At 37.5% G+C, this 26,842-nt stretch overlaps 1 protein-coding gene across 6 annotated transcripts in view; it reads right to left on the bottom strand.

The window, feature by feature from the left end:
- The window catches only part of ARHGAP21 (Rho GTPase activating protein 21), a 119,000-nt gene that overhangs the window by 25,691 nt on the left and 66,467 nt on the right, over positions 1 to 26,842 (bottom strand). For 5 of the 6 annotated variants that reach the window (XM_055708360.1, XM_055708359.1, XM_055708361.1 and 2 more), the window contains 4 exons: positions 24,587 to 24,679; positions 20,579 to 20,657; positions 14,097 to 14,151; positions 1,482 to 3,432 (listed from right to left, as the gene is read on the bottom strand). In XM_055708360.1, coding sequence (XP_055564335.1) covers positions 1,482 to 3,432; positions 14,097 to 14,151; positions 20,579 to 20,657; positions 24,587 to 24,679 — 2,178 coding nt within the window. Of the gene's footprint in view, positions 1 to 1,481; positions 3,433 to 4,931; positions 4,962 to 14,096; positions 14,152 to 20,578; positions 20,658 to 24,586; positions 24,680 to 26,842 lie in introns of all 6 variants that reach the window. The other variant, XM_055708363.1, reaches the window with a different exon arrangement.

The following is a 26,842-nucleotide window of genomic DNA, read 5'->3' as shown; positions in this document are numbered from 1 at the left end:
ATCCTTGAGGAAAGATCAACAGGATCTAAAGAAGAATCCAAAATTACACTGGATACTGATGCATCCAGTAATAATAATAATAAAAAAAAAAATCTACACAACTACCACTGCAAAAGGAAAACCCAATATAAAAACCATCTGCTAGCTCAGAAAGCATTTTTGTTATGTCTTAACAAAATTATGTCAAAAAACCAAAATTACTTTACCTTTTCTATGATTTCCATTCTTCAATGCACACAAACTTTCTTCACTATTTTTGGTCATTTACTTTAAACTAATAGCAGATATTATAATTCTAGGAGGGGGGGGGAAATCACCGTTGCAGATCGACAATAGAAGACAATTGTGATAATGAATTTAACAAGGTATCTAATTCCCTTAACCTAATGTGTAAAGAAACTGAAGAGTATTAAGAATTGTTTTTCACATAGATGAGTTTGAGAATCAAAATTCAGTATTTTCTAAATACTCCTTATACTAAATTCAAGAACATATAGTTGGGTATAAATCAACCCAGATGGGAAAATGGTACACAGACACTTAGACCCCAAAGGATTAAACAGCTGCAACAAAAGAAAATTCAACTCAACAACAGTGGGGCAAAGACAACACAGGCATTGACTACTTGAGTAGAACAGAAATGCTCTGCCACTGAAACTCTCTTCAGCAGATGACTCCAATTCCTTACATATTCAAAACAGGATTTTAGTTGGGGGGCTTTTCTGCTACTTACAATCTTTTCATGAGTTCCTTCCTCTTTTCTTCCACATTATCTCAAAAGTCCAGCCCCCTTCCTATAAAATCCCTGTAATTCCAACCCTGTTTGTGTGACAGCCCATAGGCACATCTTTTTGCCTCCTCCTGCTTCCACAAACCTTTTAATTCATATCCACATTAGCATCTTTACTTGCAAATTCACTTCATTCTGCTGCTACCCTTTCACCTGAAACAGTTTTCCTCTATCCCATATCCGTCTCAGAAAGCTTTCATCTCACCTATTCAGCTGACAAACTTCTGTCCACAAATCACCCTTATACAGATTTGCATCTGTATTCTCTTTTCTGGATTCCAAATACATTTTATACTAGAGAAGTAAAACTAACTGAAAGGTGCTGCAAACATTAGTTGCCCATATACTTAACATCAGAGCATTATGTGGAGTGATAACCAGATGCAGTTATATAATGTAACTTCTCCAGAGCATTAAGGAAAATTCTAGAAAAATATGAAATCACTGTACATTTTTTTTTTTTTTTTTTAAACACAGATCCTTCAGGACTCCAAACAAAACGGAACATTTTTTCCTCCACTGAACAGTATTTCTAGTTTTACCAACCTAGTATTACTCTAGATGAGAAAAGAGTCCCCGTGCCTCTCAACCTCAGGGTTTATAGAAACAGCAATCAGCTACCTAGCATGGTGCACTCCATCATCTTTAACAGAGAAAAGCATCTGATGTACATTGGAACAGTTTAACTCACCAATAAATGGAATAGAAGCCAAGGAGTCACCAGGTGGGCTGGAACCTGATGCTTTCCTTTCTTCTATTCTTTTTATGTGCACTTCTCTCCGAGCATCATTAGGCAACCAACAGGTAGTGTCCGAGGCTGCCTCTTGGTCATTTACAGCAAGGATGTAGGACTGATGCCGCAAAGGCTGTGGAGTTTGGTGGCCAGAAGGTGATTTGTCCCGCATGACCACTGTGTCTTTGTCATTTTCCTGAATATCTGTTTGCAGAATTTCAGGCTCATGGCCATCTTCCCTTTCGAAATCATGAATCTTTTGTCTGATGGAACCATCTACATTGTCAGAGGTAGTTGAACTGTCACTTGTTGGCTGAACAAGTTTGGCGGAAGCTGGAGACAGAGAGGAGGGTTGGATGGTTTTGCTAGTCTCTGTTTTGTGATCTGGGGCACCTTCTGCTCGGATCCTTGACTGTTGGTTTAACAGACCACTCTGATGCAAGTGATTTACTGTTCTTTGGTCTTTGCTGGCAATAGCATCCAGGCCCTGATTAAGGGGAAACGATGGTTTTGCTGCATAGGGAGCAGAGTTCTTCAAACAGCTACTTTTAGAACTTCTAGCTGGTGTGAGAGACAATCTCTCTTGTGAAACAGTTGTAGGTTTTGGAACCCCCCCAGGAGTTTGCAAATCTCGAGAAGGCTGTAACATTTTTATATCTGGTGGAACTTTCTGAAAATGAGAACCAGGCAGAGAAGCTCTGCTACCAGTTCTCCTGTTGTCTGAAATATAAGCACTCTGAGTCATAGAAAAATTTTGACCTCGAAGGGACATATGAAATGCATGCTGTCTAGATCTCTCATAAATACCTCGCCGATCATCTTGTTCTGTAAACCCTGTCCATTTGTAAGTCTTTCTCCTATCTCCATTGGTATCTGCAATCAGATTCTCAGAATGAAAATTTTCTAGCACTTCACCCTGTTTGCTGAGATAATCCCATGACCGAGCCCTATGATTCCTCGCATTAACTGAGGGTGAAGTCAGAGTATCTTGTGAAGCACTTCGTGGCCACTCTTTCATCAGTACAGGATCTTCAAGTCTCTCCTGGGATACACTTCTCTGCCGGATCTGAACAGACTGTGGAACCCTGTCGTGAGAGGTGCTCCTGCGCCGTACCTGTGAAGCAGTGCGATTTGGCACCACTTGATTATAATCAGTTGTATTTTGAGAAGCTGCTCTTAAACTATCTAACCTTTCCTGTATTGTTCGGGAGCCATACATGTGCATGCGCCTATTATCAATGTACTCTTTGTAGGTTTTATAGGTCTTCCAGTCTATATGCTGGTGGGAGGTTGGAGAACTATAATGGTTAGTAGAGACAGTGGGCGAGTCTGTGGCTTGAGCAGGAGGTCTAGTGCTTGGGATTCCTTCTGGACATACTACATAATTTGAAGCTTTACTTAGTGTTCCACTTGGATCAACTGGCCTCGTAATTGGAGTCTGGGGAAGTACAATGGCAGTGGACACTGAAGATGGTGGTGACGTGGTCCGTGCTTTTAGACTGGTTTGATCTTTTAAGCCATATCTTACTTCCTCTGTCCTGTGTGATGGACCAGCATGATTATTTCTACAAGATGGCAAATCTACAGCCTTCTCAGAAGGCACAATAACAGTCCTTACAGTTTCATTGCAAACACACACAGCTGTATTTGATTTTGCAATGTCTGTTGGTGATGGAGGCACTTGTATTTCCATTCTGTAGGCCCTCTCTGGCTGTGTCAGTGCCCGTACTGGTCTACTGACTTGCTGCTTCCCCAGCGAGAAATCAGAAGATAGCTTGTCACTAGCTTGTGCCGTAACAGAAGCTGTGGATGTCAGGCGTGGATAACATATTGGCGGTGGTTCGGGTATGTTGTGGGCATTACCACTGTAGGCTTCATTGCCTTTCAGGTAGGCGTCTTGGGAATAGGCCTGTGGAGAGAAGATTAAGTGAGTATTCAGTAGTGAGGGAGACAGAAAAGTTCACCATGTAGCATCTGCATGATCACGCTTCAAAAGAGGGAACACAAGTACAAAATCTACACTATCTGTGATATTGAATGTTAGTTTAAAAGATAAAAACAGCATTCCATCCCCTTAGCAAGCAGAAACAGAACAAGCAAAATCATTACATACATTCGCTCCCTCAACAATTAAAAAACTAAACTGATCACCACATCTAGGAAATACTGCAGGTAGAGCTCTGAGACAGGTTTCCCAAAATCCATGAGCGCAAAACACAGTATTTTTCTCCCCCTTAATTTTGCTTTCTATCATGATGCTTCACACATTCTTCCCATTAAAGCTTCAAATTGCTGGAAACCAATTTCTCAGCAACTGACAGGTTAAAATGCTGCGTAACAAATTCAGCTAGCACTAGAAAATTCTCTATTCACTTAGGGTGTAAAAGAACTCTGTTGACTTAATGTAGTACATATGAAAAGTACACCCAGACAGACATACACATACTCCTCTAAGACATCTTCTACATAAAAGCTACCATTCCTAAACATAAAATGAATTAATTGAAGCAATAACATGTTTCTTGATGTTGAGAGCCAACAACCCGTAAGTCATCTTACATTTTACAGGAGACAGCCAGTACATGGTACACAAATCTTAATGAAAAAATATTAGTAATATTTAACATTCTTAACTTCAAGGTACAAACAGTATGAAAATTCACACAGTCCACACACTATTAAAACAGGAAATAAAATCTCACATTAATTTCCCTAGTGCATTGATTTGCACCTTTATGTTTAAGAGCCTGACTCCTGAGAAAAAATGGTTATATTACTTAATATGTTTTTGTAGCCTTTTAGAAAAGCAGCGTTTGTCATTGTGAAATAAACAGAACATTCAAAATAATAAATCAATGAGAAGCATACAGCATACTTATAAAATATCCTATTATTGAAAAACTTCAGCATGACTTTGTTCAGTTTAAACATAATGAACTGAAGAGCCAAAACAGAGCCTGCCAATGCAACAGAAGATTAAAGCAATTTCTCAGGGCTTTTACACACTTAGGCGTGGTATCGTATCACAGTGTTTCCTGTCCAAATCATAACATGCTCAATTCCAGAATATCAATGTGCCCTGTCTTAACACTAGACAGGTTATAAAAGCCCAAAAGCAGCCATAAAAATAATATAGAGCAAAGTACAGAGGAGGGCGAGGCATTTACAATACTGCTGCAACATTATACCAAGCATTAGTGAAGTGCAAAATATTAAAGCACGCTGATAGAAAACCGACCAAATAACACAGGCACAAACCACAAATTAGGAGAGTAGCATTATGAAGAAAATTCAGCTCAGACTAGCTCATTTCCAAGAAACTTGCTGTTTCATATTCTTGCTTCTCACAAATCATTAAGAAAAACATGCCTTACAAAAACAGAGAAATGGCTACTGTACATTTCTTACCAGTGCTGTGACATCCTTTGTAAACTGCAGCTGGCAGAAAACGGGAAAACACAGTAAAAGCTGCTTACAGATGTAAAGACTGAATTATCTTGTCATATTGATGTTGAATACAGAAAGCTAAAAATACAACTACACTGATTTCACTGGAAGGTACCAACAGAGGTAAAGGGCAGTAGAGCATAAAAAAAAATAACTTTACCCTCCTTGTGAGCACGTCCATCTCAGGCTTTTCTCTGCTGCTCACATTTATCCTCTACCCTTACAGAAAGCAATATACATTTGTGCCATTTTGCCTTGGTGCATCCCTACAGTTGCCTGCAGAGAGCTCTGGCTCTATGCAACAAGACTTCCCTTCCACTACAGCAACATTACTGTCTCATTTCCCCTGGGCTGCTACCATCCCTGCTTCCTGGTGACGAAACAACAGCTTTATTATGCGTTTAAAACAGCACACCCCTTCCCCACATATATCTGACCATGACCACAAGCTGTCAGCTGACTGCAGCTGCTTTCACGCTGTACATCTGAAATTAGAGGAATGATGCTGCAGAAACACTCTGCTCATGTGATTTCTATTTTTTTTCCTCCACTCATAGTAAAAATCAAGCCAGGTTTCCACTGGCACATTTAATGGAGGGAAGATACACACAAAGATAAGTATTTCTAAATCTTTAAATAAATACAGCTATTTAAGATCTTGATAGGCTGTAAGAATTTAAAAAAAAAATATTGGAAAAGATGGTGAAGACCCAGAAAACAGACAGAGCAAGAGATTACTGGCATGCAAGACAGACAAAAACAATCATCCCCTGCCAATCATAAAACAATTAATAATTCATACAGCCGATAAAAGTTAAAAACCTGCACACACTACACCAATATAAAATACACTGCATTTATGGTTTTGTAAAACATGCCCCTGACAAACAATGCTTCATTAACTTTGACAGCAGAAAAGCTACATTCCAAAACTGGTGTGATTTGATCATAGCGGAAGACTACAAATGAGTACAAAAATCAGTTCTCAGCTCTTGACAAAATTTATCACCTATATTAAAATATGTTCTTCAGAAGACAGTCCAAAATGAGATCAGCTAGGCTTTCTCCTCCCTATGCCCAGTAATGGGTATGCTTCCACAACTGCAGCAGGTATATCCCAACAGACAGACTGCCAGTTCTCAGTAAGACAGAGGCTGTGAAATTATCTCTGATAACACACACTGCAGCCTATCAAAAATGAAAAACATGCCAGACCTAGCCTTGATTGTTTTTCCTTTCAATCTGGCCATAAAATGCTAGGAGCACAGAAATGGGAAAGGGTGAAACAGTGATTCTGTTCCCAGCTCCGCCCTGTCCCCCTGGGTTGCCCTGCTTGTTCCAAGCACATCAATGGTAGATAAGCCTGACCAGTCTCTGCCACAGAATGCCCTTAAGCTGCCCTCAACACCAGATTTACCGCCCTTAACAGCAATAAACGTGGATGTTGAGGCCAAGGCATTTAGACTACTGTGGGATGCACTTTATCCCTTGTGGGTAACATCCCTGTAAATTGACTAGCGTAACATTTATGTCCTGGTTTAGCAAAGCATCGGAGGGAAGCAGGCAGGCAAAGAAAGTACCTGTTCTCTGCTGTCCCATGCACAGCTCTTCAACTGAAACACAAATTCAGCTGAGGAGCAAAACCCAGAGATAATAATAACAATAAAAAAAAAAAAAAAATCGACTGACTTCACTGAAACAAAGCTAAACTTTCTTCCAAGAAAGAAGTTTATAAATAGGGGCTGTGACATTTCCACAATGAATATGTAGTATATTTGTTTCATAGTTCTGATTAAGGGCCTACAGAGAAATACTGATGCTTACAAAGAAATGTATGGATCTGTTCTGAATGACACATTATCAACCTTTTTACTATGAAATATTTCAATTGCTTTAACCAGAAGGTGATGGTTAAATTTTTAGAAGAAGTTTAGAAACTAAAAAAATGTGAAGTACAGCAATATATTTATTAGTGTTCATCCACTATTTTAACACTTAACATATTTTGCAACTATATATAAAACACAGTTTGACTATTAATCTCTTCTCCCTTTAGTTCCTCAAATGATCTATTACGTGGAAGTACTACCTTGGTCTCTAAGTGATTGCAGCAGAGGATATACTCACAAAAAAGCCATTAGGGTATGGCTGAAATGTAAGTCTTTAAAAAGCCCTAAAAATAAAAAAGCCTTCCAACAAAAAAACCAAAAAAACCCAAAAAACCAAACCACAAAAAAGCAACCTTTTTTTTTTTAATATCCAGATGAGCAATGCTCCTGATTCAGACACCAGCCAAGGCACTCAAATTCCTACAGGAGCTGAGTACTTGGCAGTTATTCAGAAGTTCCAACATGACTGAAAAATCAGTCTTGACGCTTTATGAGCTCTCTCCCACCTTCTCAAAACAAAAGCAGTTATGGTAAGGTTACCACATAAATATAATAATTTACAGTGACATTAACAGCTTTGATGGATAACAACTCTGCAACAATTATTAAAAGAAAATTGCAGTGCTTACAGCAAGAACTCAGCTTGTTTCCAATTACTGGGTACAATTTCTTCCCCACCTTGCAATCTGGTTTCATTTGCACCAAGTTTGCAAACTCCTATGGTAAACAATTAACTTCTTACTGGAAATTTGTATAAACATTAGTATATTATGGGTTTAACTGGTAAGGTTTAACCTTCATGCTGTATGATACGCAAAATCAATTTTAAGCAAATAAAGCATTCTACAAGGTATTTTATTAACCCTCTAAAATTCAGCTGAAGGGTTTTGCTCACATTTCTTCCCACTTGCTTGTATGCCCATTGATGTTAGAATAATAACAGCTTAACACACAATGATTCCTCTTAGTAAGAATCATGGTGAAACCCTGCACTTTCAAGAGCTTGAACCAACCATGTTCTACACCCCTTAGTAAAAATCCATAAAGCATGTAGGCATATGCTTCACTACACTTCACTAAACCATGAATAACAACACTGATTTCAACCGAACTAGCAAAATTGGAGGTGTTTTGATGAATCAGAAGCTAATGCGCCCAGCACCTTGCAAGACTGAGCTTGAGGCATTCCTCCTTTCTTCTCCAACTAGTGTGGCTTTAGATTGTGTTTCTTTACTAATAAATTCTTCTCTTCCCTGGTACTAACTTATTCTCACATTTAGCATGAGTATGGCAACTGCACAAGAGAAAAGGGTTTTCAGCTGTCTTGAAAGGAAACATTTTCTAGTTATAGTTTGCTCTGGCAAGAATGGTAGTAATACTGCTCAACTGGTTTTATTTTACTCTGAGACACACAGCAAACATTATGGTCAGATAACATTATTTGAAAAAAACAAGCAAAACACAACCAAACAACAAAAAAACCCATACAAACAACAAAAAAACCAACCCCAAACCATGCACACCCTTTCTTCCCAATGGCAGCAAAATTTTAGTGTATAAAATTTAATGCCTTAAGCCCAAGAAATTTGATTTCTAAATACAAGCTGTGTAAGAGACTTTCTTGCAAATATTAGTCTAAATCAAGGTGAGGAAGGCTGATGCATATGTTAGAAAATACCATTTACGATGTTAGATAACAAAGCTTAAGTCTCTTCTTCTAGGCCCCTACATCTTCACACCACACCCCTCCCTCCGTTGTACCTGCTGCCAAAGCTTTAATATTAACCTCTCTGCACATCGGTAACTGTGTCAGTACAAAATCTGAAAGTAAACAAATAGTCCAAGACTCTGGACTAAATTACAACTACTTATGAAAACATCTCTATTTATTACAAGTAAAGGAAATTAAAATAGTCCACAGTTTGCCAATGAAGCAGCCATGTTGCTCCATTAGGTCTGATGCAGTTGGATGGGGAAAAAAAAGGCAGTATTGTTAAAGCTGACTGTGGGCAGACCTGTAACCAGAGACATGAGGTTACTGGGCCATATAAAAATCTAGAATAAATTTCCTTACTTAAGTTATTTTTCTTTTTTCTAGCGCATCACTGGCAATTTCAGGATACTACAAGGCCTCAAGAGCTGCCAATTTACACAAAAATTCTAAGTATCAGAAATGACAAAGCAGCAAACTCTTATGCCCAGATCTCCCAATATACTGAAAGTTTCAATATGACCTAACTAGAAAAAAGAAAACCAGAAAAGACATGCTTCAATCGACTTTCGGTTGCTTTCCTGGTCATTCCTATCTGGGATTTTTTTGTTCCCCTACTACCTGTGACAAGAGAAACATTTCTGTTCAAACATGGTCAACTTTCAGTTAGCAAAACACAGTTTCATGGTCTGTAATTTTAAGGAAAGATTAAGATGCAAATGAAAAGATACACGAAGAGGGAACTAAACGTATTTTATTAGATATTAGGAAGAAATTCTTTACTGTGAGGCTGGTGAGACACTGGCACAGGTTGCCCAGAGAAGCTGTGGATGCCCCATCCCTGGCAGTGCTCAAGGCCAGGCTGGATGGGGCTTTGAGCAACCTGGTCTGGTGGAAGGTGTCCCTGCCCATGGCCGGGAGGTTGGAACTGGATGATCTTTAAGGTCCCTTCCAGCCCAAACCATTCTGTGATTCTGTGACTCTTTTATCAAAAACATACAGTAGTAAAGAGCCCTCTTTTACTTCCATATCTACCATTATTTACAGAATGCCCAAGAAAATCTTTTTAAATAAAACTACACAGAGACCTCTCTGGTATGCTAAGGCATGTTTCAACAAATTTGTGCGCTACTAAAATTTAATGGTGACAACACCTACGACTAGAAGTAACCTACTATCTTTTGCAGCAATTCTTGAGGAAATTATTTTCTTTTAAACTTATTTGAAATGAAACTGCCAGAAGTAGGATAAAAGGAAAGAAACCTTTGAGTGGGTAGTGAAGGAAGTGCTAGAAAATGAAAGATGAAAAATCTGGATAACTTACCTACTGTGTTTTTCTATATACATGTAAACAAAGTCAATACGCATATTTAAAAATATTTACATGAAAGAAACACTATGTATGAACATTAATATGCTACATTGTAAGTAACCTTCCAAAGGAAGGGTTCCAATGTATGTAGATCATATTAAAGATGCAATTTTTAAAAGAGTGATATTTTCAAGTGCCTGATACTTAGAAATTCCGTGACTTGTAAGCTATGTTCTTCTTCACATACACAGGGAATGATTAGCAAACACATAAATTCCAATATGAACATACCTTGAAAAAAATGGTCCAAAATTCACACTAAGGACACCCTAACATATACACCTTAGACATTACAAAGTCTATTGACAAGAGTCATAACAAGGCTCATCTGTAAACAGCTTAGCAATTTCCATTTTATTCTCTTGGGAGCACCTTTACATTCAATATTTTCTGTGTAGCACATAAAGCTTTTGAATGACTTAAAAGCGTCACAATTTTAACAACTTACTAGTATTAAATTTTTTATTCAAAGGCTACAAAACAGCAATGATTCCATTAAATACACTTGAGAAAAGGAACTGTCTGAAGCTGACCTAAATATGTCTTCCCATTTGTATGAAGTCAGCATACTAAAATCTACAAGATGCCAAAATTTTATCAAAAAAGGTTGAGACTGTTACAGAAATTGTATATAGGTACATCAAATTTGAAACACTGAGGAGAACATAATATAGTAATAATCCTCCTCATGGTCTCAAAATGTTTATATACTTACAAATGTTTCCGAATTATCAAGAGATTATTTTAAGTAAACTAATCTCAAATTTGAGGAGGAGCATGAGAAAACCCAACACATTTGTAGCTGTCTAGAGTTCAATCTTTTGTCATGGACCTCTAGAGATGTTTTAAATATCCTTTCCCCAGTCCCCAAAGCGACATTTCCAAGATCGTGCCAGTGAACGAACTAACTGATACTGCTTCCAGTAATGGCAGATTTCACATGTAATTAATTCCCTTCTCAGCAAGCAGTGTGCACATGCCACACAGGGTGAGGACCTATGGACTGGACCGCTTCATTGTTCCCATTGATGAATAGTTTTAAAGCCCTGTTTTCAGGAAATTCAACATACCAAGAGGTTCACAGACATATATGGATATTTCTGAAGACTAAACTCAAGGTTTATAAGTAGCAAAGGACAGAAATAAAGCACGGTGCTCTTTATGTAGTTAACCTAGCAATCAGTTACCACCACATGTACTTGGCAGTCTATTCCTATAAAACTTACCACAACCAGCATCATTCCTGAATATAACAAAACTATTTTAACCTCACTGTGGTATATAAATCTCTCATTAGTTCCTACAATATCTAGTAGTGCTTCGAGTTCTTTTATTTTTACAGCGTACCAGTATTTAACATCAACAGTTTACAACTGATACCATCTGAAGATATTTACAGGGCAATTTATGACATATGCAAAGAAAACAACTAAAATTGTTAACATACTATAATAACTTACGTAACACAAATTCATTGACAAAACTATGCTTTTCTTCTATTAATACCTATTAATTATACCTCTATTAATACTGTACCTTACTATTTATTGTTCACTTTGCACTTATACTGACACTACAGAGATTATAGTTATCACTTATATAAACTGTACTTCACTCAGGAATAAGTATTTGCTCTGAGGTTTTTATTTTACTTAGATATAAGATTTCCACAAAAGCTAATACAGCATTACTCATGAAGATACAAACAAAAAAAATGTATGCTATTTCTCAGGTGGAACAAAAAGTTAATGTCTTTCCACAGGGAGTAAAAGGAATAACATTCTATGCTGTTACTCTGAAAATATTTTAAAAGTGAGGGTTCAGCTTTGAATAGGGCAAAGTTCTTCATCAAATCTTGCCATTAGAACAGTAGGTCCTAACATCTAAAAGCTGAAGATTAATAAACACCATCTTCAGTCAAATGAAAAAGTCTATGTCATTCCTCTGAAGTTACAGTGGTGCACTGTACCTCAAAAGTCTGCTAATTACTATTTTAGAAGTGATAATATTTTTCATCCTCTGTGGCAGCCTAAAAGGAAGAAAACTATGGGCCATAACATGCAACAGAAGTAGTCAGATGCAATCGATTTTTATCATCTGTTGCAACTCTGCCATGGAAGACTGACACCTGAACACACACATACTAAAATACTGACTAAAATGTGACAGAACCACATGAACAAACTGCAGCTATCAGAAGTCTTCTCCAATAGGCCTGAGTCCATGCAATGCAGACTACAGAAAATACTTGTCTCTTCATGGCTTTCTTTGGCAGATGCTATGTGGAACCGACAGTCCTCAAGACAAGCCACTTTTACCCAAACAAATGCATCATAGCTAACAGGAACATAAACTCCTCCATGTTATATTATAATCATGTACCAACCCAACAGCAAACAACTGTCAGAAGAAACTCATACAAGCCATAGAGACAATGCAAAGCATTTTTTGCAAAATGACTACTCCACCTCTCAAACCTTATCTTCTTTGTAGCTTCAACAGAGGAGCCTTGCATACAGAATTCACAACTCTGCTACATCTTACAACTCAAAAGAAACTTTTTTTAATGATACTTGAAAATTATTCCCACACATATATCCAGGTGTTTTTTTTCCTGGGACTCCCACAGGCAGCTATTTTTTCTCTTACCTTTACCCCTCAGTCTCCTCCAGGAGAATGGAGAATGAGCTTGTTTTCTTTTTACTAATATCCTTCTCTAGCCCAAAGGCAACAATCACCTGACTTTCTTTCTATGCCCCCATTATCTCACCTGTTGATATAACCAGCTAAATTCCAATCGATTTTTTTTTCATCTATACTTCTTCTCAAGCTTGAGCTTTGTGTTTCATCAGCAAAGGCAATACGTGCCTAAGAGCTTCCCACCCAGCCAAATACAAACATTTAACTTTAAACCTACAAATCACACCTAGTCTAGATCCTTGGACTCTTATGGCTACAAGACTGCATTAGATGCACGTGGCCATTCACATAATTTAAAAGTTCAAACTATTCCTGCATTTCTAAATATTCACAATTCCAATTTAAAAAAGAAAAAAAAAGGAAAAAACCCAACAACTCTTCCCTAACACTTCCTCATACAATCAAAACTCACTCCCTGCCTCCAGCATTTTCTGTGCTACATTACTGAAATATTTCTTCACCAAATGTTCCCAAAATACCACTTCTATTCTAATATTCTTGGCTTGTTGGCCTAACTGGCTGAGTTCCTATACTAGCCTTTTATCTTTACCTTCAGCTCAACAGAGTTTGCTGGTATTTTTCTTTACCCACCAACTTGTCCTTTAACACTGGAAAACAGCTACTGAAACCCACAGGTTTTCCTTAACTGCTGTTGACAGTCAAGTCTTACTATTTCTGTGTGGATCAGAAAGTACAATTTTCCAACCACTAACCAGAAAGTCTAGCCTGCTTGTCATCTTCTCCTTTCCTCTACTTCCAATTAAAAAACCCAAACCCTAGAGCTTATCAATACAGTAGGTGTTTTTCTAATTCTTCACAACATGCATTACACACATCGTATTTTATTCACAGATCTTTTGGATTTAGAGACACGAAATGGGAGATGAATTATCTCACTATAGATGCAGCACTCAGTTCAAACTGAGAACCTATAGGCACTAGTGTCATGAAATATTTACATCAGTTACAATTAAAAAATTTGGTAACAGCTTTCAGAACATTCATCACCTTGCTTCCCTCCTGGAAATCCACTGGCAATTACTGAGTTATTAACAAAAGCAAATTTTAAGTGCCATACCCTCTTTTTTAAATTCAAAGTTAGTAAAGATTCCCAACTTCTTTAGAATTAGACAACTTTAACTTCAAGAAAGCAACCCAATTCATAAATTCTAACCATAAGGAAACAATCCAAAATATAATAAAAATACAAGCACTATTCTAAGATATTTTTTTTTTAACAAGATGATGGAAATATCATGTGAAGAAGGTATGCTCCCCTATGTCTGGATTCCTCTGAAATTTCAGGGATGGCAAGCAAGTAAGAAAATATCTAAGGAGTGACAGAGAGATAAATGTTAACTTTAATTATTTGCTGGTAGCACAGTTCAAAGACTTTGCAATCAACATCTTTCATTAGTCAACATACTGTCTGAATGCAAGCTTCATAAACATACCAACTGAAGGATGTCCTCGTCTTTTGGCATAACGCTAAGTTCCAATATGCTGTCACTGAAACAAGTAGAAAAAAACCCACACATTAGCAAAGATTTTTAAATTCTTTTTACAAAGATGATCCATTAACTTACATAGACCAAAACCATTCAAGAATTCTCACACTCAGCTACTCTGCCACATTACCTTACACAACAGAAATAAACACTGATTTCCATTAGAGTCTTAGCAAATAAAGAGTAGAACAGAAATCTGACTGAAGAGTACATCTGTGTTACCAGCAAAACCAGTATACTAAGCTAACACATGGTCTTTTGTCAGTTTTGGCTCTCCTCCCACCCGCCCCAAGTCCTAAGGTACATTAGTTGTTTGGAGCTTCTCAGACAAGACCAGGTGGCAAATCTGTGAATCCAAGTTAAACCTTTCCTCTCTCTTCCTTTTAAAACTAAAGTCGATTATCAGTCTTTAACATTGCTGAGGAAATATCATGACCACCACATCATGTGAAAAGTGGGGCAGCAGCAAGGCAAGCACTAGCTTACACCTTTTGCTCCAGTCACCTCCTAGCAGGATCAATTTAACATATTTAGTCAGCTGGATGATATTTGAAATATGGATAAAAATGCTTGCTATTTATAAGTGCTGAGTTTGTCAGTCTGACTTGCTAAAACCAAAAGCAACAGCAGCTTAAGGATCCAGGAATCCACATAGTTCAATCAATAAAATTTAAATGCAGGCAAAATGAGGGCACCGAATGTACAACGTACCAGTTATCCAGACTCAAATATTGTAAAACAGTGAAACTTGCAGTTAGTATCTGACAGAAAAAAGTATTTTTACAAGGAAGAGAGAAGTATATGCTTGTAACATTGGATACAGAACAGCTGGAATTCATGATCTTGTTCGAGACAGAGAAATACTCTGTTCACATTTATCGAATGTAAACTGGAACAGGTACAGAGAAGGGCTACAAATGAGATTGCTTGTACAGACTATTTTAACAAGGCTCAAAAAAGAGAAGAAAATTGAGAGATTATGACTTATTTAGAAATTTCATGTAACATATCACAAGAAGAAAGGATATTTAAACAAACTGAGACATACCAGCACAAGAAAAAAAAAGCATATAATCTAACTGGGTATATCAGACTAGAAATTAGCTTATCTGTACTGGTTAGTACAATGCATTTGCTGAGAAAAGACAAAACCAGCAGAGAGACTGGCCACCAACTTCAGGGCACAGAGAACAGTCAGAACACTCTTCAGAACACTCAACTGCATTGAGAAGAACCACTTCAGTTTCTGCAGAAAGGAAATAATCTTCTCAAACATGAAATGTGTGATCTATTATGCTTTCTTATATGAAAAATGTTTTTATTTTGTGGTTCCTTTTCCATTTGTTAGCAACCACAGACATAAGGCTGCATTCCATAATTGCAGAGTAAGGGTATTTGGTTTCACAATCTTCTTAAACCATTATTCATTTTGAAAAAGACTGTTCTCCCAGCAGCATAAATCACTTCAGTTTTAAAACCAAAGATCAGCAGTGATAGATGTAAGTTTTTCTTTTTACACAGCTAAGAAAAAATTAAGTCTTCAAAAGCCTTTCAGAGACTTTGCAGAATACTGAATTCTAAGAAACACAAAAGTATTAACTTGTTTATGTGCATTGACAATAGCATTTCCCATTTTGCCTGAATGCATAAACAGCAGAACTATTGACAATGATTCTTTAAAAGTAGTGTCATCAGGAGCTGACTTTTGCCTGAACTCCTTTGTATGGATATAAACTATTTATCAGTTGTATAACAAAAGAGAATATGAAAGGAGTATCATAGCTTGAGGCATTTCCAATGGAGTCTTCAGATTTCATTTCTGTGTGTGGGTAGCATGTATATGTAAAATCTATTAGGCACCTTACAGTTTCATAATAATCAACACTTATCTGCAGAATGAAGACTGGGGAAGTAAAAAAATATGATGAATCGCATTGTTCCCCTTCAAGTACTTTTTATATAAAGGACTATCATTTCACACAGAATAAACCATTCTCCTATATAAAAAAAAAAAAAGGCACAAAATATTTGAAGAACATGATTAAATCTGTTTACACAGTCTAATACCATTTTTAGTAGCTATTCAAAAGAGGAAAGGGTTCCGTTCAGGAACAGTATTTTATGTATCATTTAAATAACTACTATTCTATTCCAGTTTGTCTGCAGAACCTTCTGGTGACAATTTGGTTCTTCCTACTTTACATTTTGTGAAGTGCTCTCAATGTTTTTCAATTCTCATATCAGAAACAAAAAGTTTTACGGAATACTTTTGGTATATTTTATTATATAATGTGCTTGCAAGTTATGAACTAGAAAGAATTAATAAGAACCACCACACACAAAGTGGCCATTTACACAAAAATATTAGATAGATTATTGTGAATTCTCAGAGATATCTACCATGCAAATTACTTTCATGACATAATTTGAATTAATTTTAAATTTGACTCAAACTAAAACACTAATCAGACTATCTTTTGATGCATCATTTTGTATTAACAACACAGATTCAGTAGCTAAACTACATTTTTAAGTAATCCAAACACTTTCATGAAGAATTTGCAAACAGAATAGACACAGACATTCAAATTCCCCCATTTTTTTAAAAAAAGCTGGGAATCAGAATCCATTTCTTATTTAGAACCATAAATAATATACAGAGTTTACATTAGTAGTCAACAATATTCAAGTTAATTATGTAAACAGATGAGAGTAAATTCTTAATAGACCAAACTAACAACTATTAGTAAAAAGCAGGAAATCTAGACTTAAAAGTGATCTCATGACTAATCTTACAGGATACAGTTTTTTCTAGAAACTCTTTTGAGGTGTGCCCCTCACCTTCCAGAGGAAATTATCAGTGTAAGTTTAGCTTTGCTACCTCCAACTAGAGCAGAAGAGATAATGTTCTAGACACAGCTTGAATTTTTTCTGAGAACAATACAAAACATGGCTGAATTATATCCCATCCGTAAGTCCCACTGGAATGTATAGGGATCATTTCATTTAAGGCAGCTAAGTTCTGATGTCTACAGCATTATCTAATGTAATGAGGGCAAACACCTACAACTGAACAACTTGCTAGAAAAGTAATGAGTAGCTATGGAAATGGAGCTGCAGGAATAAGCAAATTCAAAAATCAGTAAGTCCAAACTGAGTTTCATTGTAAAACAACTGAACAGCGAGTGGGGAGGAAGTCTCTCTTTGAGGTCAGAGAAGACAAAATGTGTTGCATCCTTAAAAACTGCTCAGAAGATGATCGGAAAAAAGACAAAAGAATCACCATTTACAGTCTAGCAGTATGTTTGAAAGAGTAATTAAAATGCCTAGAAAATCCTTATGCAATATACTGAGACTATAAATGAAACTGTCCTTAATGAATACAGGAGATTTCAACTGACAACTTAGCCTTTCAAAAGGTCTTTCAGCAAGTTGCTTGCACAAAGCCTACAAAAAGAAACTCAGGTGTGCTGGATGAAAGATTTGCTAAGACACAAAACAGAGCACGAACTTCATCACTGGGTATTTTTAATATGAAGAGTTTAAGTGAACTTGTGCAAGACCAATCTATCATCAATTCTGATACATTAGAAGGCTGTGCTGATACACCACAAGGCTGCGCTGCCATTCAGCGAGACCCGGGCAGGCCAGAGAGCTGGGCAGAGAGGAACCTCCTGAAGTTCAACAAGGGCAGGTGTAGGGTCCTGCAGGTGGGGAGCAGTAACCCCACGCACCAGCGCAGGCTGGGGCTGACCTGCTGGAAGGCAGCTCTGCGGGGAAGGGCCTGGCAGCCCTGCTGGACACCAAGGTGCCCGTCAGCCAGCAGTGTGCCCGTGGGGCCGAGAAGGCCAGTGGTACCCTGGGGGGCATTAGGGGCAACGTGGCCAGCAGGTCAAGGGAGGTGACCCCCCCTCTGCTGTGCCCTGGTGAGGCCGCATCTGGAGTGCTGTGTCCGGTTCTGGGCTCCCCAGTACAAGAGAGACAGGGAACTGCTGGGGAGGCTCCAGCCGAGGGCTGCAAAGATGATGAGGGGACTGGAACGTGTCCCTGATGAGGAAAGGCTGAGAGAGCTGGGCCGGTTCAGCCTGGAGAAGACCGAAAGGGGATCTTACTAGATCTCACCGATGCACCCAAATACCTTAGGGGCAGGTGTCCAGGGGCTGGGGCCAGGCTCGTTCAGTGGTGCCCGGCGACAGGACAAGGGGCAACGGGCACAAACCGCAACAGAGGGAGTTCCGTCTGAATATGGGGAGGGACTTGTTTAGCTTGAGGTTACAGAGCACTGGAACAGGCTGCCCAGAGAGGCTGTGGGGTCTCCTTCTGGATGTGATTTTGTGCAACCTCCTCTAGATGAACCTGCTTTAGCAGGGGGTTGGACTAGATGATCTCCAGAAGTCCCTTCCAACCTCAACCGTTCAAGAACTATTAAATCAAGTGATGCAGATAAAACCTTTGGTTCAGTGAGTTCCTAAGCTAAAGATTTCTAGAAAGTGGCTAGTGCTACCTGACAAAATACCACTCTATTTTCAGTGTTTTCATAGTCTTCTCCTAAGAATCCATTACTGGATACTATCAGAGAGGACACCAACAGAAACAGACCATCAGTCTGACCAAGGATGGCTATGCTGATGCAAGAACAGCATACTAAAGCAAGCAGCATGCACCATAACATAATTTTACTTGCCATCAAATGACAGCACAAGAAATAAAATGCTTTGTGCAAAACAAACTGCTCTGAGCTCAAAAATACTGTTTCCAAGCAAAGAATTAAGAGAGCTCATTTTTAGTGGCATATGAAGCACTGCCTGTAAGCTGCAAGGAAGATACACCTGATGTGGAGTCTGAGCTCTCTTTTACGGGTCAGAATTAATATTTATCTGCTTATCTTGGGAGGCTCAGCTGAAGACCTCCTGATGTTTATACCTCCTTGTATAAAACACTCAGGGTCACACATGACCTTTTGTTAGATCTTCTGTGATGTGCAGGTCTGGCTCAAGACAACAAGTTGTTCTCCTGTAATTAAACATAGCATCCCTTCATCTTCTCTGCACACATGGAAAGCAGGGGGACAGATGCAGCAGTGTGCTATACCATTCCTGGTTGTACTAGATAATCACTGATAAAGGCCTTGTTCAGGTGTTCCTGGTTTATCCACAGTGGCAAGCATTGCACTCTGCTGGGACAGTTTGCTACCTACTCATGGGGCTGAAAATAACTTTGTTCACAGGCAGACCTACAGTTAAGAATCTTTGTGTAGATCACTGGAAGATGTGATTGGTCTCTCCCTTTTTTGGATTAAGGTAAGAAATTAAATTGACTGATATACCTCCTGGGCTTGTAATGTCCCATGTCCAGGTATGAACAATTGTACAAAGTGCTGTCCATACAAATACAAAATGAAAAAAAATGGTACATGGGTAGTGTTCTCTCCAATAAAGGTTATTTAAAAAAAAAAAAAAAAAAAGGGCAGATTTCACCTTTCCAGCTTTGGTATAGAAAGTACTAATGACACAAAATGCATTTCAGTCTATCTTGCCTGTCGTACCTTTCAAAACTCAGTTTTGTTGTATTAAAAACAAAAAAAAGCGCACCTCGGAGGTATGTATTTCAAATGAAATCCTGAATAAAAACTCTAATGAAATAGGAAGATCAAGATCTTATTTTTCCTACTTGTAACTGCAAGCACATCTAAGTCTTAATGCATGAAGATTCACTAAAAATAGAATGTGACACGCGAGATGTATTTAGAAAACATTCTTCCATGCTGATCATAATATATCTTTCTTCCACATAACTCATTATTATACTGGAAACTTGTTGCTACAGAACAGAAATTGACACCAAGAAAACTGTAAAAATTAAGGCAGAAACGAGACATGAAAATGAGTATCCAGATTCAGGTATGGACGTGATTTAACAAGCCCTTGTGAGTTGCAGGAGCAGTAAATATTACTATTTCCTCAACTCTGTGCAAGGTTCATAAATGTGCTGCAAAACATAGGAAAGCCAAGATGTACTGCAGATATTTTGCAGGTGTGCACTAGCATCAAATTTTTCCTTTACCAGATATGCTGATTTCTAGTTATCAGATCTCATAAGCAAAGTAGATTTTTCTGATTTTCCTTTTAAATTGACACGTGTGGTATATGTACACCTAATCTGCCTATTTTAAGTTCAGAAAGCCTTCCTCTATAACACTGTGTGATTCGCTCACAAGGGACAAGCACTGACATAGACTGTAGCACAATTTAGCACACACATTCTCAAATCTGTCAGTGTTCAGTAAATACACAGAAACAGAAATGTTAAAAGTGAGAGTGTATTAAGGAACATTTAAAAATATGATGACTTTTTCAGAACCACCATAAGTGGTTATTTCCTGCTTAGTATACAAAAAAATGTGTGACACATAAATACTAGTATCTTACCTGTTCTGTATTAAAGCAATGACTTGAGAATATGTCTTCCCAATAACACTTTCTCCATTGACTTTTATAATTCTGTCACCTGGAAAGGTAAAAGTTATACCTTAATTTAATTTGTCTAGACCTTTTTTTTTGTAATTTTTATTTTTTACTTCTGTACCTCACAATAATTAAGATCACCAGTAAGTTAAATTCAAGGTTAGTCTTCTTTAAAAATGAAAAAAGAAGAAAGTGAGAGATGCACAATACAACTACATGTAACCATATACAGGATGACCAAGTTTCTACTTTTTTCTCAGAACATATTCAGATGTAGTATATTATTCTAAGCTTCCAAATGAATCACGCACAGAAACAAAAACACAAGCAGGTGTAAGCTATACTAGAGGCTCACTTAATTGTCCCATCTTCAAAATTAAGTTTTTGATGTATTGTAGCACATATTGAGAACTCTGCCCAATTCTTACGCGGATTATAAGTGGTCATTTCATTCTAGCACTTAACCTCAAAATAAAACCAAACCTTAACTCAGAACACTGCCAAGTGTAGCCATACACATCTCCTTTAAATAACAGCAAATACTGCAATTTTGTACTTCTTCCCTCTGAGAAATAAGGAATATTTTGAAAGGCTCCAGTTTCTTGCTTCCTCAGAATAATCTGAGTTGTGTCCAAGACATTACTGGCTCTTCAATGCATCATGGACAGTGCAAAGAGTTGTTATCCATATAGACCAATCTTTAGACCTAACATCATTTTTGTTAGATTTTTCCAAATAGTTTGTTGCACCTTCCTCATTAAGAGTTTCATATACTCTCATAAAGTAACTGGCAAATATATCATGTAGAACTGTTTTCAGCTTTTAATGAAAACTCCATCCTGTTCCTTCATGAAAAATGGTATTTATTTCACCTCTGATCAGAAGAGCAGAAAGGTATCTTGAATTTACTGATGACGAGAAAAGTTTCTATGTGATTACAGGTAGGGAGCTTTAGAAAACTATTGGGGAAAGAAGAACTAAAAGAAAGGACCTTTGCAAAGCGAGCCAAAGGGAATGGTTTTATCATCACCACTTTAAAGGCTGAAAGGCCTTTTTGTGTTTCTGGTGTGATCAAATCAAAGCAAGGAAAAAGCTGTTCGCTCTGAACACTCAGCATGACTGGGTGGCAGTAATACTCTTAAATGTTCATGCACTGTGGAGGTTCCCTGTACAGAACCCAGGGATTTCTGAACTTACCAAGCCACGTGGATCTGCAACTTTTTTTAATTTGGTCTGCATACACAATCTAACATCATACAAATAATTTGGTATGATATTTTCAACTTTATTATAAAGTTTACACACACCCTTGCATCAGCTGGTTACCACCCTTTTCCTCGCTTGAAAGAACTCTTGGAGTTTTGTCTCTTGCTTCCTAAACCATGAAAGAAAGGTTGGTGGCAACATTTAATGGCTGTTAGCAATCCACATGATGGATAGCAAACCCTATCCCACTGTTGCATACACACAAGACACCTTATCTAATTAGGCTGAGAAACAGGACTTTCATGACAACAAAGTTGAGATGCTCAGTATCACACTGAAATAAATCCTTTCCAAAAGTTGCAGGAAAAAGAAATGCTATAGTTTCCACCAAAAATTATTCTTATTTACAAGCTCTGAACCATCCCCTTCTAGGCTGTATGGCAAGACTTCCGCAGGAACACACCAGATCCTTTCTCTGGAACTTAAAAGTTACTTTCTTCCAGGGTTTCAGAACTTGTCCACAGATGTGTGTCTTTACTCAGAATCCCCACTAAAACCCTGTGATAAGGAATATCTTTAATGTAGCTCATATCATCTTATCTACTCTTGCGCAGTTTTTACTTTTTGAGAAAACAGACTAGGTTACACACAGCAGCAAAACAAGTCTACTTGAAGCATGCATTCAGAGAACCTGCCAAAAAAAACTCAGGTGGGACAAATGGCAGAACTGGTTACATGAAAGAAGTGGGTGCAAGCAACTGCAAAATACAACTTTGCTCAGTTTCAGGTACATATAGAGGGAAAGGCCTGCACCTGTACTGCAAAAAAGGATATAGAAGCATGAAGGCTTTTTCTAAATAGCTCTCTATCAATCTGGTGGCCCATTGAATACCTTTGGTCAAACTAGAAATTAATCTGAATGTGCTCAAATCATGTCCCTTTCCACACACATTTTAGTTCTTTATATTCCTGCATATACATAAATGACTGCATGAAGATCAAGACATGGGAAATGTGGATCTGCTGTGGCTGTCTCTATCTCAATATTTCTAATCTTTACGTTTGGAACTCACAGATATGTTCTGGTTTAATGAAATGTCTCATTAGTTAAATATGGCAAGCATGATCTTTCTAGATCTAACATGATTTTACAGGAGTATTAAAAAATACTCAGAATGAACTGTCTTACGTTTGAGATATTGTAACCTATTCCTCAAATTTACAAGATTATTCCAAGCTTTCTGGTGAGTAGCAATCAGGTAAGCTCCTGAGACTGGACTCACTGATTCTGGGCGATGAAGCTTGTGTTGAGACTTTAGTATTACAAAGGACCATGCAAATGAAAGGTGAAATGCAAATGTGAAATAAGAATTGACAGACAAACATAACTACCTAAACTCATATTAGATTTTTGACTATTTTCTTTCCATTAGAATGACCATGAAACAAAGCCAAGTTGAATTTAAAAGAAAAAATACAGTTGATTCTACAAAATCAGAAATCTTTACAATGTCTGTATCAGATGTTAAGCAATCTACGTGGCCAATCGTTCCCTGAGTGTCTATAATATATAATTCCAAGATAAGAGATATAGTACAATATTTCACCCTAAACTTAAACAAGAAATAGTGGCATGACCTAATTAGATATAACTGCTATCAGCAATGTGTTTAAGAAGAATATTCTGGTACTTCAAAAATGTATTTTCTCATTTATTTTCTGTTCTTTATTCTGGGCTCCTAAAAAATCTCCTCTATGCCTAAAAATAAAATATTCTTTACAGATTTCATCTCTTTCAATTTGGCAAACACTGAGCAGAACAGAAATTAACACGGCTCTTCTGTACAACTTCAACATATGCTGCACCTCACCGAGCCAAACCATTGCTTTATATAATAGCATTAAAATAATTCCAAAGTAGCCTTCCTTGAATAATTACTGAAGGAGGAGTTAAAAAAAAAAAAGCCTTATATTGTACAAACAGGATCTAGTACTGTTTTTAAATTGCTGATCATTCTAGAATCTTTGTATTTCCTTAGGAAGAAACATACAAAAATTATTCTATTCCAGTCAAATTATGTACGTAACCATTTTCAACAGAAAATATCAACACCCCATTAATCACACAAACGCAATCCTTTCATGGAATGTATGTTTGTAGTGGTATCCATCTACGTAACTTACTGTTTTATCACTTGTAAGACCTCCCATTCTAATATACTCCCACCCCCCTTCAACACTTAAGTAAAGGTGTGACAAAATACCTGGCACTTCACAAAAACCATGTTTTCTGCTCTCCAGTCTGATTAAATCAAAGAACTGAAAATCTGGTAAGAAGAGATAGACTTTGATTGTTCCCATTTAATTTAAAGGAGGTGGAATACTTTAATAAGAACAAAAACCTGAATGTTTTGACATTATCAATTTGTCATAAAGCAAAGAAATAGAAGCTTATAGGTGTCATTTTCCTCCCTTTTCTTTCTCCTCACATATTTTATCATATATGACTTCCTAATTTTTTTTGAAGATAATAAAGCAAAAAGACCAAGACATTAATGCTTTAATATATTTCATACAGTACTTCCCGAGAGAACACAACAGTGCGTTTTGAGATGAAAAACACTGGAGGACAATTCAAAAGAGAGGTTTCAAACTTCTGAAGGAAAGAACAAGGTTTAAATGGAAGACAGAACTATATGTAGATGCTTAACTCATATTTTACATCATGTACACAAACACACTATTGGTGTTATAGAAGAACAGTACCTGTACACAGTCCAGCTTCAAAAGCAGGTCCACCCTCTTTAACTTGTTTAACGAATATGGTATCCATCGGCTCCAGCCTATTTCTTTGTTTTCCTGAGAAAGAAATAATTATTTCTTAATAGCATTTAATTATACTGCATTACAATGTTTTTACTTTAATAATTATTTTGGAATGTAATCCTGTGATGTTCATCATTACATTAAATACTCTATTTCAATTTGGGGTGAGAGAAGGAAAAGAGACTAGGAATCCTAGAGACAGCACTTCATTCAGCTACACTGAAGATCTTTTAGGTGTCTGGGGCAAAAAGGAAGAAGTAGGTGAGGAGAGAGAGAGATCTCGAACTTAAACTGACAAATACATCTCAGTAAGCTGTGATTTTTAGGTTCATTTCATCATCTCATGGCTACATCATCCTCATGCCGATGCCTACACTATTCAGTAAGAATTATCCCTTCCTCTTCTACACTGCTATCTGGCATAAGGTATAAAGCTAGACAAACTGAGTAAGGTGTAGTAGTGTAAACTGAAAAATACTATTTTTAAAGTCTTTCCTTAGAAGCAAAAAACCCCACACCATTGATTTACAGCCCTCATGGAACTGTAATGCTGATTTTCTAACAGCATTTTTCAAATGCTCCAAGAAGTCTAAGATTTATCAAAATTCAAAAACCAATGTACAATTCAAAGTAAATTATAACATCTGCATGTGCTGCATGTATTCATATATACATAACACAGAAGTTACTCTACAGTACCACAACACCCGTATCTTCTTGCCTTCTCAGTATACATTTAATTTCTATGCTTCCAGAAACGCAGGTACCTTGTGGCTTTCCATGCATGCTCCGAAATCTAAGTAATTCTTAGCTGATGGTATCCAACTGCTTCTGAATAGCAAGATGGGGGGAGTGCAGTAAAACAAAAAAAACCCAAACATCACACAACACACACAACCCAAACCCTCACAAACAAAACCTCAACACAAAAAACTCCACAGTTATACTGGAGGCTAAAATACAGTGATGCTGTCCTGAGCTCCATCTGTATGTAGCTGGAATAAGCCATTTTACAGCTTCTACACAGCTTCACCAGTGTAATTTTATGCCAGTGAGTGGGGGATCGAAAAAAAAAAAAGCAAAACAGAACCACCACAACACAAACTCCCAAAACAAGCAAAAAAAGCCCCAAACAAACACAAAAAGCACCCAAAACCCCACACCTAAAAATAAAATCTGAAACTTTTATTTCTGGTCTGCCAGAACACTGCACTGAAGTTAATTTGTTCTACAGTTTTACCAGTCTCTTCTGACACCCCTGTCCTACATGTGCAAAACATGAGTGCTCACAGAACCAGTAGCAGAACCTCACAGGTTACAGTTGGACAAGCTTTTACCGTACCAGGGTTGGCTTGGTCTCTCCCAGCCCCTGTCACCAGTTACTACTCCTGTACCACGCTCTCAGCAGTGGAAATGCTACCTTTTGGAGGCTATGTGAGCCAGCCCAGGGAACTGACGTGGACTGAAAACAAGTCAGGTCTGAGTTCCAGTTTACTAGGAAACCTTGGTGGGTGGTAAAAACTACAGAAAACAAGGAACAGCAGGAGAGAATAAAGGGATTGCTTAAAACTGGCACTGCTGATGAAAGAAACACTCCTTGAAACTGGAGTATTAGGTTCTAATCACTTCTCTAATGACTAATCTTTGACCTAGGCACAAATGACATTGCTTTTGGACGTACTTTTGCTACAGCTTCAAATATCCCATGTGGCCATGTTTACCAACCTACAGTATTATTTATTGAATATAAATAATTACTCCCCATGCCCCTTTTTTGGTTCAGCTTCCATTGTGAGGAAAAGCTCATTACTTGAAGCATTTCAATTAACTGCACAAAACCAGACTTCCCTCCAACTCTGATTCACATTTTACCAATACAAGTTTAGCCCAGTGCCTTCATTCTCAGATCCTCAGTGTCCAGCCATTTTACCACAAAACAGTTCAACAGAACACTTACTCAAATGGCTCTAATAGCCTTGCTCAAAATAACTCCAGGTGGATACAGAATAATCAGAAAGTTGATTTGATAGAATCAGATGATTGCTATGTCCAAAGCACCCAAATTATAAATCAAGAAACTCCAGCTGGCAACTCAGTCCCCAAATACTTTAAAATTTGATTAGCAGACCACAGCTACAAGACACACAAAATGCTCTTTATGAACCAAAGCTACTATCTGTCATTTTTAATCTGCCA

The sequence above is a fragment of the Falco cherrug genome, chromosome 4 (assembly GCF_023634085.1).
Source record: "Falco cherrug isolate bFalChe1 chromosome 4, bFalChe1.pri, whole genome shotgun sequence".
In the NCBI taxonomy this organism is placed as follows: domain Eukaryota; kingdom Metazoa; phylum Chordata; class Aves; order Falconiformes; family Falconidae; genus Falco; species Falco cherrug.
Note: the sequence above shows the minus strand (reverse complement) of the source record. Positions and strands in the feature narration are given on the sequence as shown.